Below are 17,144 nucleotides of genomic sequence, written 5' to 3'. Positions count from 1 at the left end.
GTGTGGTCATTTCCTAAGGAAGATACTCTCCGATGATCATATCTGAGTTCCACTTTTTATTGTTTGAAATGGTATTTGATACTGGTGAGGTGAACCATTAAAGAAGTTATCTAAAGAAATCCAAATCAACACAAAATAATTATACCTGAAAGATCTAGGTAATCTCTATTTTTTTCAAGGCATCATTTTATTCTACTAGTTTAAATAAAATCCCTCTAATTTCATTCTCCTTCTAACCAAACAAAAACTGATTTCTAAATTGATCCCTCATGGCAGACCCAGGTCATTTATGTAAAATGCAATGTTAATCATTGTGACGATATAGAATTCCTGCTAAAGTAGGTGAATTTTTTTCTAAGTAAAAGGCATTGTTCAAAGGTAATGATATGGCCATTAAGACTTTTTCTCCTTCCAAAAGGAAAAAAAAAATCAAATGATGAGTAGCTTGACATACAGATTTGCATTCTTCAAACATCTGTCCACCCTAGATATGTTAATGAATGTTCGGAGTGATTAAACTTGAATTTGTAGTCTGTGGAAAGAAAGGTAATCCTAGGCAGGTATCCCCTAGAATAGGTAATATATAAAGAATTAACAAACTAATGCACCATTGTGAAGCAATTATACTCCAATAAAGATGGCATGTACATATATACACTACCAAATGTAAAATAGCTAGCTAGTGGGAAGCAGCCACATAGCACAGGGAGATCAGCTCGGTGCTTTGTGACTGCCTAGAGGGGTGGGATAGGGAAGGTAGGAGGGAGACGCAAGAGGGAAGAGATATGGGGACATATGTATATGTATAAGTGATTCACTTTGTTATAAAGAAGAAACTAACACACCATTGTAAAGCAATTATACTCCAATAAAGATGTTAAAAAAATAATAATTTTTAAAAAAAGAATTAACATTATGTATTTATATATGATATACATATTTATACATATATATTTGTGTATATGTACAGACACACTTTAAAGCAGCTATAAATTATAGTAAAACTCTGCTGGTGAATGCTTCCTTGGCATATCCATATTTTCTTTATTTATTATCATTTCTCTCCTCACAAGGCTTATGGTTTTCCCAATATTTCGCTAATCAAATTAGCATTTATCATGAAATACTATTTCATGAATTTCTTTTTTAAAGAAAAACAATGAGAGTAAATTTAACCTAGGCCAAAATAAATAAACCCATCCTCAGAAAAAACAAAAGTTCAAATGTACCTCAAAGATCAACTAGAACTTATTTATGTAACCCTGGGCAAGTTACTTGAATCTCTGTGAGTCTCTGCTCATCTGGAAAACGGGAGTGCAAGTCAAAACAACTGCTAAGATTTATTCTAAATCTAACACTAGATGACTGGATTTTCCATTAAACCCCTAAAGTTTCACTAAGATTCTGTCTGCATCGCTGCTACTTCATACAATAAAAAGTGTTATATTGTATAAGGAAAAACACCATGCTGAATGATAATCCACAGAGCAGCTAGCCACCATAGATATGTTACACACACACACACTCAACGTTATTATAGGGCCCGTGTTGCTCAAACTTAAGCCATTTGAGTTTCATGTAGAATTTGAGTACCACCTAAATTTTTATTCACTCAAAAGTGGAATTTAAGTTATCTCTTTTTTTTAAATCAGACACACCCTAAGCAATCATGAGCTTGATTGTGTTAGCTTTATGCATTTTTTCCTAATAAAATTTAAAATAAATCCAGTCAATAAAATAAAACAAAATAAAGTAACATAAAATAAAATTCCTCCAAGTACCATCTAGAATTGGGTTATATACCTTCAGTGAAAAACATACTAAACTTTGGAAAATACCAGAGTAGCTTATAAAAAGAAAGATATACACACTGGTCTAGAATATAAGATTTTGTGTTAAAGGAATCTATTATCGTAATATTTCCACTGCATTTATTAGGATAGAAAATCATCAACTGCTACATCCATTACCTTTCATTAGTTATAGAATCTGATTCCATACATTATTTTAAAAAGGGAACAACAAGGCCACTGGTTAATGGGTAGAGTTTTTGTTTTACATATGAATTGGCATAAGTCCCACTCTCGTCATGCCAGGTGTTGATGCCAAATCTTTTGGAACCATTTAGATCTGTGAACTGAGAACAGCATTTTCTGTGGACAACTGAATAATCATCATCTTGACAAGGATAACCCTATGGGGGGAGGGAGAAAGATAATATTAAATGACTAAAATATGTAAAAAGGAGTGATTTCCAAAAGTTGATCTTTAATGTGTTAGTTGTATTATGATCACAGGTTAATTTTCAAAAAATTGATTAATTTAATCTCTCAAATTACTAACACCTCTTGTATTTGGCTATTGCATTTATAAGTACTTCTAATTCTGAAAGAAGAATCTAGTTCATGGCTGTTTTATTTATAAAATTAAAATTATAAATTATCATATATGTGAATTTTTCTAAACCATAAATATACAGCATAAAGAACCATTTAAATTGTATGACCATCTGCAAAAAGACAAAAACAAGTACAATTTAACTACCATTCAATATCTTTTTTACTAATATGTTATAATCATTCCAAAGAATAATATCTTGGGTTATATTTTTAATAATTGCTATCAAGTCATACTTGCCAGTAAATGCCAAGCTGGAAGATTCATTCCTATGAGGAATTTATATCAGTATAACCCAGTATAATATTTAAGGTATTTATCCTTAGAGCATTTCATAAAAGCTTCTATAGTAATAAAACTAGACACTATCATTGACCGTTTCCCAAAGGAAATATTGATTCTCTCAGATTATATCAAGGGTAATGGTAGACAAGAAACATAAAGCCCTTGCACTGATTATCTAATTTCTGCTTCAAACTGGTACTAATTTTAAAGCACTAGGACAATATTGAAATTAAATCACCAAAATGATAAAACAATGAAAGAACACCAAAATAGTTCTAACCTTAGATTGGCTTTATTGAAAATAAATGAAAATTCTAACCATATAATAATCATTATAGTGTCTATTTATTTACTGAGTGCCTATTATGGGTTGAACACGGTAGTTGAGTATTTATAAATTTTAATCCACAACAGGCTCTGAAGTAAGAATTATTACTCCCACTTCACATATAAGACCATTTGCTTAAAATCTCAGGAGAGAATCTAAAGAATGCTACTGATTCAGCCAGGGCTTCAAGCTATCTACCTGTAAGACACATTATCCCACCAGCACCCTCATGAAATTCTTAATATTTAAGAGATAAAATATATAAACAATAAAATCCAAAAGCTACATAATATCCATGTCACTTTCTATATAGTTTTGGGCTTTTGCTTTGTGTTGTTGGGGGTCTATTTCTTTGGGGTTTGCTTGTTTGTTTTTGGTCAGCTAGAGGCCCTTTAAATGAGATTAGAGCATCGCTTGCCAAACTGCCCTCTAAGTAGGCGGCAGGATCTGCTGATTTCTACCCCAGTTGCAGTGGAAATGAGGACAGCTTCACATGCGAGGTCAGCGCCTTCCTTTAGCATCTCCCAGACAGAGTGGACAATATATTTTGATGTGATGAGTGACAAGAATAAATGTGATGTTTTAGGAAAAGTATTCCAGCCGCAGAAGGTACTAAAGACTGAAGGTGAAAAGGACCGGATTCCAGAACTATGATTAGAACTGGATCTCAACAACTCACATGTCATTAACTGATGGATGTATAAACAATTCACGATGTGGTCTATTCACACGATGAAATATTATTTGGCAATAAAAGGAATAAAATACTGATAGTTGTATAGCATAGATGAACCTTGAAAACATTATGCGAGGTGAAAGAAACTAAGCCAAAAGACAGATTGTATGATTCCTTATATGAAATGTCCAAAATGGGCAAGTCCACAGAGACAGAAAGTAGTTTTGCCAGGGGATAGTGGGAGGGAAGGAATGAGGAGTGACTATTAATGGGTGCGACTGGATCACGAGGCACCAAGATATGTGGCTAAACATTATTTGTGGGTTGTGTCTGTGAAAGTGTTTCCAGATGAAATTAGCATTTAAATTGATGGACTCAGTAGTTTGCCTTCCCCAATGTGGGTGGGCATCATCCAATCTGTTGAGGGCCTGAATAGAAGAGAAAGGCAGACAAAGTAAGAATTGGCCCCTTCCTGCCTGATTGCTCAAGCTGAGACATTAATCTTATCCTGCTCCTTGGTACTCCTGGTTCTCAAGCCTTCAAACTCGAAGTGAATTACATCACTGGCTTTCCAGGGTTTTCAGCTTTGGTTTTGTTTCTGTAGAGAAACCTAACTACTACAGTGGCTATGGGGTTTCTTTTGGGGGTGATGAAAATATACTGAAATTGACTGTGGTGATGATGGTATGACACTGGAGATACACCAAAAATCACTGAATTGTATGTTTTAAAAGGGTGAATTTTATGGCAGGTGAATTAAATCTCAGTAAAGCCATTATTTTTAAAAAGTGGTAAGTAGGGGTGTGCAATTCTGAAGTTAGGAAAACTAATTAAGAGAATGTTTGTTGCCTGTTAACACATAAAACTGAGTGCCTCCCATTATCAGAGATGTATTGGTAAACCAGCTCCCCCCACCAAAAAAAAAAGCCCACACAACTGATTTGTAATACTTGACAATTTCTGTGGTATAAATACTCCTGCCATGGTTGACTTCAAGCTACCAAGTGAAGTCAGTAGTGAACATTGAGTTGGGAAGACATGAGCATGCTCATCTCATGCAAACTTTAAGAGGTGACACCAGCTCACCGTGAATCCACTTCTCCCATTTCACATTGTGTAGTAGCCATGCAGTTTGAGTAGATTAACCCCCCTCCTGGTCTAGGGGTAGAATCTAATTGGCCTAAGACAATAAGGACAATCTCACTCCACTCTCAAAGACAGTGATTGGTTCAGTGTTAGGCATGTGACTTGAGTTTGTCCAAACAGCTTAAAGCCTGAGATTTTGTTCAAGGGTTTGGGGGAAAAACATTCTTTTTCCACTATTGGACATAAGTAAGGAAGCATCTAGCCCAGGTTGCTGTTGGCAGCCTGCCTACTATCAGTATAGCATGAAACCAACACCATAAAAGGCAGGCTTGAGAGTCAGTAAAAAGTATCAATGACATTGCCATATCAATCCTTTCCTGAAGCCAGACTTTTCAAATAAATACGTGCCAATAAATTACTTTTAATGTCTGATCTGGTTTGAGTTGGTTTTTGCACAACCTACTAAAAGCATCCTAATACATACTGAATAATCTGCAATACTGAAACACCGAGGTTCTGAGAGTTAGAGCAAGGAAATAGAGCAAAAACAAGGGAGCAGCTGGGCATATATAAAAAAGTAGGAGTCAAGGCAAGCAGTAAATTTGTGCCTAAGCATATACTCAGGAATTAGAAGGATGTAAACATGGAATAGGTGAATAAAGAAGGTTTTCAAAAATAAGAACAAACTATTAGGAACCAGGAGGGTATAATTGTTATAAGGAAGCAGAACAGAGTATGTTTTCCAAAGTTTAATACAAAAGGCACAAAACAGAATAGAAAAAAGCAGCTTCACCAAGAAGGTCCTACCTCAGAGGACCTTTATATTGACTGCAATTCATACCCAAGGCTAAATTGAGATGGTGGGAGTTTTGGACAAGTGAGTAATTTGGTGTACCTCTCAAACCAAGTATACAGGGAGGGCGTAATCATTCAAAATTATTAGTAGTTTTCCCTTTTCGGTGTGTGTAACCACCCATTTTCCCAAGGGGAGATCAAAATTTGTTTTAGAAAAAAATGGCAACCAAAATGCAAAGTAATATCACCTTCTAATGCAAAATAGGGTTTTTCCGAAAGACAACAGCCTTGCAATCCAGTTCAGTCTTGAGGATTTTAGAATATCAATGACCATACCTGGAAGACTCAGATCATAGATTTCTCCAAGTATGTAGAGGAAACATCCTTTGCCATGAAGGCTTAAACAAGAGTTGGAATGGAGAGTAGGAAGATAGGGAAGAAGTCTGGGGCATTGTAGGAAGACGAAAATAAGGGAAAAGTAAAGCAGGACAGCAGAAACAGTCGATGCATTTCCCAATTTTCCCATCTGTTGACTTAAATCAGACAGTCTCATTGACATAGACAGAGTCTCATTGATGTGGACAGAGGGAAGTGCACTGGATAAATGAAAATAATGGCACAAAGGTATAAGGGGTCTCCTGGCCCCCCATCTCTCATGAGAACTCAGAACAGACCACCACTCAGGCTGTTCTTTCATTTGCCTGGGGCACAGCCAAACCCAAACTGGCGGAACAGCATCGCCAGGCAGAGGGAGGCTCTGAGAATCATCAATTCTGAACCACGTTTGTATCCTGTGGCATAAACAAGACCCTGAAGTAGTTGTAAGTCTGCAGAGGGAGTTCAACTGTTAGCTGCAGAGCTGAGCATTGGAGCTAGGTACTGAATGGGAGTCACAGAAGGCTTCTGTGGGGTCCACAGTATCTATGGAAGTGGAAATGAGGCTGAGTCATCTCAAACATGCCATCTCAAACATGCCATGAGGGCTCCAACCAAGCCCAGAGAAAAAGAGTGAGAAATAGAAAAAGACTGACAGTTAACAACAGCCACAGACTATAGCCACTTATGCTGGCAAGGGAAAGAGCAACAAGCTGGACTTGAGATATCATCCCAGAGACCACCACACAGAAAATGCTGCTCTTCCCCTCTGGCATCAGGATGCTAAGTTGCATCCCTCTTTCCATATACCTAGATGCCATCTCAGAGAAAGATACAGTTGTTATTGCTGCATAACTGGCCAACCCATACATAGCAGTGTAAAACAGCAGCCATTTCCAGATTCTTTGGGTCAGGAATTTGGAAAGGTACAGCAAAGCCATCTTATTGCTTCACAATGTCTGAGGCCTCAGTTGGGAAGACCTGAAAGCTGAGAGTGACTTAAGTGCTGGGGTTGGAAACGTCTCTCATTCCAATTGGTAGTTGATGCTGGCTATCTGCTGGGACTTTAGCTAGGACTGTTGATGGAACAACTGTACAACAACTCCTTGTGCCTGCATGGGGTTCCTCACAGCATGGTGACTGGGTTCTGAGGATAAGGATGGCAAAAAGAGAACCAGGAGGAAGTTGCGTTACTTTTAATCAACTACTCTGGAAATCGCATAGCATCACTTCCATCATAGTCACAGTTCACCCAAATTCTAGGGGAGGTAACATGGACTCTGCCTCTCAATGTGAAGAGTGTCAAAATCACATTGTAAGAGCATGTGCAATGCCAGCACATGTTGCAACCATTTTGGGAAAATAACAATCTGCCACAGGGAGAAAAGTAGGGTGTGTTGGGATTCCTAAGACCACCCCTAGATACAGTGACTTGCCAGGAGGGCTCATAAAACTCAATATATAATTGTACTTGTGGCTATGATTGATTACAGCAAGTTGATTCAAAGCAAAGTCAGCAAAGGGAAAAGGCACATGGGCTAAAGTCCAGAAAAAACCAGGTACGAAATTCTGAGACCAAGAGCCCCCCCTCAGTGAGTCACACAAGATGCACTTAATTCCCCCTGCCATGTGTTGTGAAATGCTATCTACTCGGGAAGCTCATCAGAGACTCCAAGCCCAAGATTTTTCTTGGGGGCCAGTCACACAGGCACCCTCTGCCTAGCACATACCAAAATTCCAGACTTGCAGAAGGAAAACAGGTGTTCAACATAAACCACATTGTTTGCGCAAACAGTTTAGACACAGTGAGCTACTCTTATTCAGGAATTCTTACCTCTAGATGCCAACCAAAGGCCAACCTTGTAAGCAGGACTTATAACAGATAACAGTCTCAGATCTGCTTTTCTACACATAGGGGATGGGAGAGGATCTCTGAGAAAGTGAGAGTTTTTTCAAGGAAGGTTAAATATCTCCTATAGGAACTATTTGAATTATGGAATCAGACTAAGCTTTAAGAGTATTGAAGAGTTAGTGTTTTCCCGCTGGTTATGGGCTCGGGAAGAGGGCCAGTTATCAGTTAGACATACTTCCTCTGCATATGTGAGCTGCAGAGAGTCGTTATGGTTTCAACACCCTAACATACTATTTAAATGTTTATTCAACAACTATTTAGTGGGGGTGGGAAGAAGTATTTAGAAACTGTGTATAGAAAGAGATTCGTGAATTGTCACACATTATTGGCTGATCCACTATTCTGGGGCCACACAGACCCTGAGTTCTGACAAAGTTTACTTAAGATAGGACAATCACTGCAAGCTTTTTCTGAGTCCTCCAGATAGATGAGGGTAACTGAAAGCATTTGTCTGAAGTGTGGAATGGGTGGGCATCAGAGCACAACAGCTTAAGAGGGGACTAGAGGAGACATTTCACAGAAAGAATTTAGAGGACTTACCAGCCTAACTGGGGATAAAGAACCAAAGATGTTCCATAACTTCAAACCCAGATGTCTGAGAGAGTTCTAACACCACTAAAAAGAATAAAAAAGACATGGAGATGGAGAGGACTTGTTTAAGGAGGGAAATGATGAGTCACTTCTCAGACAGTTTTAATTAGAGATGACATCAGTACAAAATGTTTATTTTAAAGGCAGTGTGGTGGGACAGATGGCCTGGAGAGAAGTCAGTGCCCTGTGCACAGCAGTGATCATTGGCTGGGGAAAGAGCTATAAAGAACATTACTGGGATCATGGACTATATTTGAATATGGACTGTGGCTTAAATAATTATACTGTATCAATTTTCCCCTAGGTTGAAAACTTTACCATAGCTATGTGTCTTTGTTATTAAGAAATACACATTGAACTGTTCAGAGGTAAAGGGGCACAAAGTCTCCAGCCTATTCTCAAATGGTAAACAATCGCTGACTCCAGGTAAAGATTATATGGGAGCTCCTCTTGCTAGTCTTGTCACTTTTCTGTAAGTTTGAAATCATATAAAAATAAGTTACCCCAAAAAAGTGATGGTTATAGAGTCATGGGAGTGGATGAATTCTCTGAGATTATGTAAAATGAGAGGAGCAGGGTTCTAGGACCCAAATCTTTGGGACATTCATGACTAGGTTCATAAAGAAGCCATGAAAGACAGAGAAGAAAAGGTATGGAGAGAGTGTTGCAATGTCATGAATTCTGAGGAAAGGGAGGGCAAAGAATGCTGTGGTAGCCAACTGCTCACTTCCAAAGAAGCATCACAGAGGTCAAGACCTGACAAAACACAACCAACAGTAAGAGTCAATCTCTTTTCACCTTTGAGTGTGCTGATTCAGAGAAGGGTTGAGGAAGTTGAGTGAAACATCCTGATAGAAGACGGAAAAAAGTGTCAGAGAAAAGAATGCTAAGGGCAAACAGGCTCTGTAGAAACAGGAACCACTAAAGACCCAGCAAGACAATCACTCTAGGGAAAATCTGCGTTAAGGTTAATAAAGCTTTCTTCTTCCTTTTCTTCTCTTTCTCTTCCTTCTTCTTTTTAACAGATCATAGAAAGACAGGTTAGGATATTACAGAAGGGTCCTCTTGAGTCCCCAGTCGACCTTCCCTCATTGTGAAAGACAAATAGAATACAGTTTTACCACTTATATCAGGAAAATGTATCAGTGTATCGTTAAGTGATGGGTATCCAATTCTTAGATTCCTATCCCCTTCCCACCCTCATTCCCATAGCCTCTAAGCATCAATATCTCTCAAACCTTTCTTTTTTTAGAATAAGATGACATTACTGTTTCTTAGACAACCATATACCCAGTCCTTACCCATTTTTTCCCAATCTTCCAAGGGGTTGTTCTGTGGTTACACTTATTCTTATTTGATTTCATCCTTTCTATTTAGGACCTTTTATTTTTCAAGGTTATTTTCAATTTTAGGCCTGCCTTCTGGAACATCAGTAACTCTGCCTATTTAATATTACAAGATAATTTGAAAGCACAGTCTCAATTCCTTCATCTAGATAGCTCATCCATAAAACTATATAATGGGTTATGTTTCCTGGCCAAATCAGTTACTGCAAACTAACCTTGTGTCCACCGTTACGGATAACTATTAGCCACCTGGCATTCATACAGCAAAAGTCATTCTTCCCTAGCATGCCTATAAGTATCCTCATTTGGTGTACTCCATTTACTCCTAAAAAGGTATTGAGGCAACAAACATTATTTGAATGTCACATTGGATGGAATGAAAATAGATATTAAAGTAGATTGCTGTGATGTTTTGTTTGATTATTTTCAGTATACATTATGTATAAAATTCTTCCCCACTTACGTGCACTTGACTGAAGACCCACCTTCCCCTAGTAAGGTTGTCTTCTAAGCACACATGTGAAGTGATGTGGGAAGAAAAGAACAATTCCTGTACAGCCAAAATTACTTTACTAACCCTGGGGATCACATGGGATAGGCATCTTAGACAGATCCCTTCACTACTTTTAAAATGATTTCATTCCTATTGGATATTTTTTCTCCCAGTGATTGAATTACAGGTAAGAGTAATTGGCAAATGCAGCTATAAAGAACATGTAATTAGTTGGATATATTATTGTTACCTATTTAAGAAACCTTTACTATCTCTTTTTATTTGATAAAATTTTACAAAGAAGAAGCATTTGTAAGAAATACAGGTATTCAACTAAAGAAAAAATAGTTATGGGAAATGCAGGGAATTGTATGCTGTGAATATAAGTATAAACATCTATATCATTAATGAGTCTGGTCATCACAAAGAAAAATATGGAGATCTACATGAACAATCACATCACAAAATAAGCTGACTTTTTTTTAAAAAAAAAATACAGATTTTTACATGTATGTTAATGAAAACCCAAAGACGTGGTTAAGTGGGTCTCCGAGGAACCCTGGTTCTTTTTCTTTATATAAATTTATTTATTTTTGGCTGCGTTGGGTCTTCACTGCAGTGCACGGGCTTCTCATTGCAGTGGCTTCTCTTATTGCAGAGCACGGCGTGCGGGCTTCAGTAGTTGTGGTGTGCGGGCTCACTCGTTGTGGCACGCGGGCTCTAGAGCACAGACTCAGTAGTTGCAGCGCACAGGCTTAGTTGCTCCGTGGCATGTGGGATCTGCCCAGGCCAGGGCTCGAACCCATGTCTCCTGCATTGGCAGGCGGATTCTTAACCACTGTGCCACCAGTGAAGCCCCTAAGCTGACTTTTAAAGACTAATATCATTCAAACTTTAGTAATGGCCAGCATCAAAAACTAAGCAATACACTATTAAACCTTAGTTATTGACACGTTTTTCTTTCTTATGCACAAATTTTGATTGTTCCTATCATTTTAATATAAAAAATAAACATCACCTTTCTTATTCCTCAGTCTACATTCTATGAGGACACTTGCCACTGTTTTATATTTATAGTGGTGTGGTTAGATATAAATTTGAGGCCCAGGGTTCTTGATTTTTCAATTCTTTTTCTTTCTTCTTTACAAAAGTCAAATATGCTCACTATAGAAATTTAAAGATAATCAAAAGGAGGAAAATAAAATCTCCCAGAATCCCAAGTTCCCTGAAGTAGAACTGAGCTTTTATGACTTGACTCAGAAACAAAAGGAGGTCATGGTTACTTAACTTCAGAAAGCAACATAAGATGAAGGTATACTATCAAAGGAAACAGGGTCCTTTCCACTAAAAGGACACATGCTAAAAAATACTTGGGGATCTGAGTTTCCTGAGAATCAAAACCCCAAATTTCTCAGCTGTTGGTGATACATGAGGTGAGCAGGAGTTAAAATATTTATTTTTTAATTTTCAAGTAGACTTGAATTAAACATCTGCCAAGGTACTTATTCAAAAAGTATTTGGTCATAAATAACCATTAGGATGAGAAAGGATCAATGAGAATCAAATCAAATCAAATCACAGAATTTGAGAGCCAGAGAACTCATAAAGATCTTTCTGTCTATATCAGTGAGAGTTCTCCAGAGAATCAGAACCAATAGGAGACAGATAGAAAGAGAGAAAGAGAGCATAGAGAGATATGATAGACTATCTACCTATCTTATCTATCTCTCTATCTTATCTATGTATCTATCTGTCTCTGGGGAAGCCCTGTGGAGCTATATGAGCAGCGGCCAGCAGATCCTAAAGTTGAAGCTGGGGCCTAGGAAATGCAGTCCCTTAGTGCTGGCAGAATGCCATGAGAGTCAGATTCAGAATTGTTTGCCTATAAACTACAAAATCATGCCTATATGTATACATATAAGGTCAGCACACATATGTGCAATACACATTGAATTTAGGTGGAGGAATTTAGGTGGAGGCATGAATTTAGGCGGAGGAAGGCCACCATCTCCTTCTGAACCCAAGTAATAGAGGGCTGTTTCTCTGGTTAACTAGCAGCAGCATTTTGGAACACCTTGACATTAATCAAAAAATACTATGTACAATCATGTGACCCCCTTCCCTCTTCTCCAATTCCACTCCCCCACCAGCACCTCTTTTGCAGAAGAATCTAAAATTCTAATTTCATTTCAGTCAATAGCACATAATAAGATAAACAAGCATAATCAGCAAATGGCCATGATTCTTTTGTTAATAGATAGTGATTCAGAACCTTAACAGGACAAAAAAGAGAAAATTAAATAGTAGATATATTAAGATGCAGTACAAAGCAAAGTAGTACTAAAATAAAAGTCATGAAGACACATCATTAACTCTGAAACATTACCTAATTAAAGTTCAGCCTTAATTTTCTGAATAAAAGTTTGGCAAAACCACACTTTAATCTAGACTACAAGGCTTACACATGATTATTCCCTGTGGCCAGAATTACATCGCACAACTTTTCGTGCTATTATGTTTTTTAAACAGAACAACAAAAACAACAAAAGAACAAGAAAAAAGGAAAAAGACTGCCTATACTGGAATGAAATTATGGAAGATCATGGGGACACAGAATGGAGCAAAGATACAAAGAGAGGGCCTTAAAAAGAAGTGGGAATGAAAGCTAATTTAGTTGACAGGTGATACTTCCTATAGAACCACCAACCTGTTCTAGATTAACTTTCTGACCCAGCTGTTGGTGGTTTTCAGCAAATCACTCTTTCCCTTATCTTCTTTTTAAAGCCACTGTTAGACATCTCTTCCTAGGAAGCAAGAAACTAAAGACAATTCTAGCATTTGGGGAGTTTCTTTCATGTGACTGAGCCTAAAAGAACAATAAAAGGCTTTTTTTTTTTTTCAGTACGCGGGCCTCTCACTGTTGTGGCCTCTCCCGTTGCGGAGCACAGGCTCCGGACGCGCAGACTCAGTGGCCATGGTTCACGGGCCCAGTCGTTCCACGGCATGTGGGATCTTCCCGGACCGGGGCACGAACCCGTGTCCCCTGCATCGGCAGGCGGACTCTCAACCACTGTGCCACCAGGGAAGCCCAATAAAAGGCTTTTGATGATGCTCACCTGACTCCTAGCCAAGGTGTAACTTGGTCTGGGATGATACTCAAAGTATTTATAAATCAGTACGCACCAGGCAGTCAGATTAGGCAAGTTCTGGATACCCCTGGTCAGGCAGGTGTTAAACTACCAGAAGGTCCAGGCTGGGCCCACTCAGCCATGAGGCACAGAAAGCCCAGTGCCTATGGCCCATAGTATTTTAAAGGGCCCACAAAAATGTTTTCATTTTTTATAAATCAGAATTTTCAAAATGAATATAACAATAATGTGAATGTACTTGGTGCCACTAAATTGTACACTAAAAAAGGGTAAAAATGGTAAACTTTATATTATGTATATTTTACCATAATAAAAAATGCAAATGCCATTTTGAAAAACCAACTCTATTAAGTGATAGAAACTCATACTGAAGCCAGGAAATGATGTCAGTAATTTAATATCCATAAACATCTTAGGGCAGTAAACAATGGCAGCTATTATACAGAAAATTTTGCTTAAAATAGGGTACAAAAGTCCAAAAGTACTTCTCAGAACAAAATGAGTACTGTATGATTTAGTTTTGTGTAATAATACTCATTAGTATATTGGTAATAATTTCAGGAGGCTTAACAATAACGTGGTCACATAACATGGCCATAAAATACCATAATATAGTCACAAATAGTCATAAATAGGCAAGAAGACAAAACAGTATAAAAGTATAAAAGGAAAAAGGATAGGTAATCTTTACAAAATGCCAACGAGAGGTACAGCCTAAGAAATATATCTCTTGGGCTTCCCTGGTGGCGCAGTGGTTGAGAGTCCGCCTGCCGATGCAGGGGACACAGGTTCGTGCCCCGGTCCGGGAAGATCCCACATGCCGCCAAGCGGCTGGGCCCGTGAGCCACGGCCGCTGAGCCTGCGCGTCCGGAGCCTGTGCTCCGCAACGGGAGAGGCCACAGCAGTGAGAGGCCCGTGTACCGCAAAAAGAAATAATAATAATAAAATAAAAATAAATATATCTCTTTAATAAGCCTTTAAATCCAAAAAAATGAATATAATCCAACATGGATTATATTTGTCTTTATAGCAATGCAGTTGTAAAATGTATTAATTTTTTTTTCTTTCAATGGAAGAAACTCAAGGCCACAGTAAATTTCCAAATAGCACAGAAATATCAATATTTTAACAATGCTATATCTGTACCAGGGCATAGAACGCCAGTGACAGGATAGGCCAATCCTACCACTGTTGGTAATATTTTAAACAGATACAGCCTCTTTTCTTACCTACTATGAAACACTGCTTGGATCCCTTGTAATCAATTTGGAATGCATGCCAGCTTTAAAACATAATTCTATTAAAAACTTCCTCAGCTTTTTATCTCTGAAACAACTAGGATATACAACACTTTTTGCTTTAAAGCTACTTATACGTCTGGAAAGATAATTCAATAGGCAGCTATATTTAGGAAAACAAAATGGTACTTCACACAAAATGATCAATCATATGTACTCAAATGGCAGCTGCAGGGCTGAGAGGAGCCATGTACCTCCAAAATGCTCCCACTGAGGGACTGGTCACTTGAATCAATCTTTGGCCCTACCTTTCTATCCTGATATATCGTAGGTTGACTTCCAACACCCATATTTAGAATCTAGCCAACACTCTGGCTTACCATTTTTTCACCTTCTCAAGTCAATGGCTTGGATTCCATTATAGAAACTCATTCCCATGACCACATCTTGGGATCTGTCATTCCCCAAAATTGTTCTACATCTGAAATATCAAAAAATTCCAGGACATTCCCTTTGCTCACTACTTCTAATTCTTCTAGCTCTCTCACTCCTTCACTACTGTTGTGCTTGTTCTTTTTTTAATTCCCTGGACCCTTCAACTTCCTGAGTTTGCTAGTCTGTGCCTGAACTAATTATTTTCCTTAATAATCCTTAGTTTCCTTACCATTACCCTCAGCTCACTTGTCCTTTGTCTCAAAGGCTCACATACCCTACAAATAGCCAGCTTTAGACCAATCTTCTGATGTAACTTCTCTGTAACTTTTCCTTTATTTTGGTTCTTTGGGAGAATGATAGGGAAGCTTTTAAGAGAAGGTATCTTTCATTGAAATTGGGTGAGTCATAATAAGTTCAGTAAGTCCCCTACATACGAACCTGCAAGTTGCAAACTTTCAAAGATATGAACGTGTGTTTGCATGTCCATTCATGTAAATTAGTTCACGTGCCTGTTGTACATTGTCACGTGTGTGCCTCCTCTACAAGTGGTTGAGCTTTTGTGTGCTTTACTGTCCACCACTGTTGCTGTGCAACACGAGGAGCTTACTAATGAAGACCTACCTGATGAAATTGGAGGCCCAGAGAAAGGACGAAGAGAGACAAGAGGAAGAAGAAGTAACTGAAGAACTGAAGAGATTCACGACACAGGAAGTGGCAAGGGGATTTTCTTTATTTGAGGAGTCACTGTTAGTTTTTGAGGTACAGGACTCGAACATAGAACAGTACATGAAGTTTGCAGCAGCCATTCAGAATGCAATCCAGTGCTACCGTGTCATCTATGATGAGAAAAAAAGAGCTACTACCCAGACATCACTGGATCGTCTTTCAAGAGGGAAGATAGAATTGAATCCAGCAAGGAGCCAGAACCTGTGCCATCAATGTCAGGCATGAGTGAAACTGCAGCTTGCCCTCCGTCTCCTATTGCTGACTATCCTCCAGCTCTACCATCTCCTACCTCCACCATCTCCCACCTCCTCTCCCTCCTCCAGTCAGTAACTCTTCTTGCCAGTTCACTCGATGCCAGCCCCTGTATGCCGGCTGTTGTACTGTACTACTGTACTTTTCAGGGTACTGTACTGTAAGATTTTAAATGTTTTCTTTATTTTTTGCATTTGTTTTTTATGTATTATTTGTGTGAAAAGTATTATAAACCTATTACGGTACAGTACTATATAGGCAATTATGTTAGTTGGGTACCTAGGCTAACTTTGTTGGACTTAACAAATTGGACCATGAACACGCTCTTGGAACAGAACTTGTTTGTATGTAGGTGACTTACTGTACCCAGCTTTAAGAGGTGGAGTTCTGAAGAAGTAGTTTGCAATTCTCTTTCATTTCTCTCCTTGGAAATGATTTCATAGCTTCCTAATATTCTGTATTTATTCATTCACATCTAGAGCTATGGGGAGATAATTTGCATTCTCCTTAAGACTTCTTATGATGCTATCCCACTTTATGCAATTATGAATTAAGCAAATGTAAGAGACCATAATATAAAAATTTATAAAGTCTCAATTCATGCACAAAATTTAAAATAATACGAATCAAAATATTTTAAGATTTCTTCAGGAATTGCATAATTGCAAAGGTGGTAGCCTGAGTGAATGGTGAGCTATGTTTATGCTAAGGCCACATGGTGAAGTCTCTAGCAAGTAAAAAATATTCTCCTTATTTTGTCAGTATTTTATGAATCATACATTTGTTTATGTGCACAGTAACTTCTAAGTCAGAGTTCAGTCACTCTTCTGCTGTTACTTAACCATTCATTGTCATTACAATTTAAAATATTTTTTGTATTCTATAACAATGTAATGCAAGCATTCATTAATGGGGTGCTAGAAGCAGGGCTAAAAACATGCCTCAAAATCAATTCCTTTGATAAAGAACTTAGAAGTGAATGAACAAAACTCTAAATAAAGCCAAACAACTGCCAGTGCATGCTGCATGCTGTGCTGTTAATGTGGAAACAAGCAACATG

At 38.1% G+C, this 17,144-nt stretch overlaps 1 protein-coding gene across 7 annotated transcripts in view; it reads right to left on the bottom strand.

Annotated features, from left to right (window-relative positions):
• CUNH9orf135 (chromosome unknown C9orf135 homolog) overlaps window positions 1-17,144 on the bottom strand; it is a 239,423-nt gene that overhangs the window by 115,272 nt on the left and 107,007 nt on the right. For 6 of the 7 annotated variants that reach the window (XM_029203430.1, XM_029203427.1, XM_029203428.1 and 3 more), the window contains one exon: window positions 1,793-2,194. The exons of the other annotated variant lie outside the window; for it this stretch is intronic. In XM_029203430.1, the coding sequence (XP_029059263.1) occupies window positions 2,003-2,194 (192 nt within the window). In that variant the 3' untranslated portion in view covers window positions 1,793-2,002. Of the gene's footprint in view, window positions 1-1,792; window positions 2,195-17,144 lie in introns of those variants that run through there. 7 annotated transcript variants of the gene reach the window in all.

Source organism: Monodon monoceros, unplaced genomic scaffold (assembly GCF_005190385.1).
Source record: "Monodon monoceros isolate NGI ecotype Baffin Bay Population unplaced genomic scaffold, NGI_Narwhal_1 Super_Scaffold_5, whole genome shotgun sequence".
Classification (NCBI taxonomy): domain Eukaryota; kingdom Metazoa; phylum Chordata; class Mammalia; order Artiodactyla; family Monodontidae; genus Monodon; species Monodon monoceros.
This window is presented reverse-complemented; position numbering and strand designations above follow the sequence as displayed.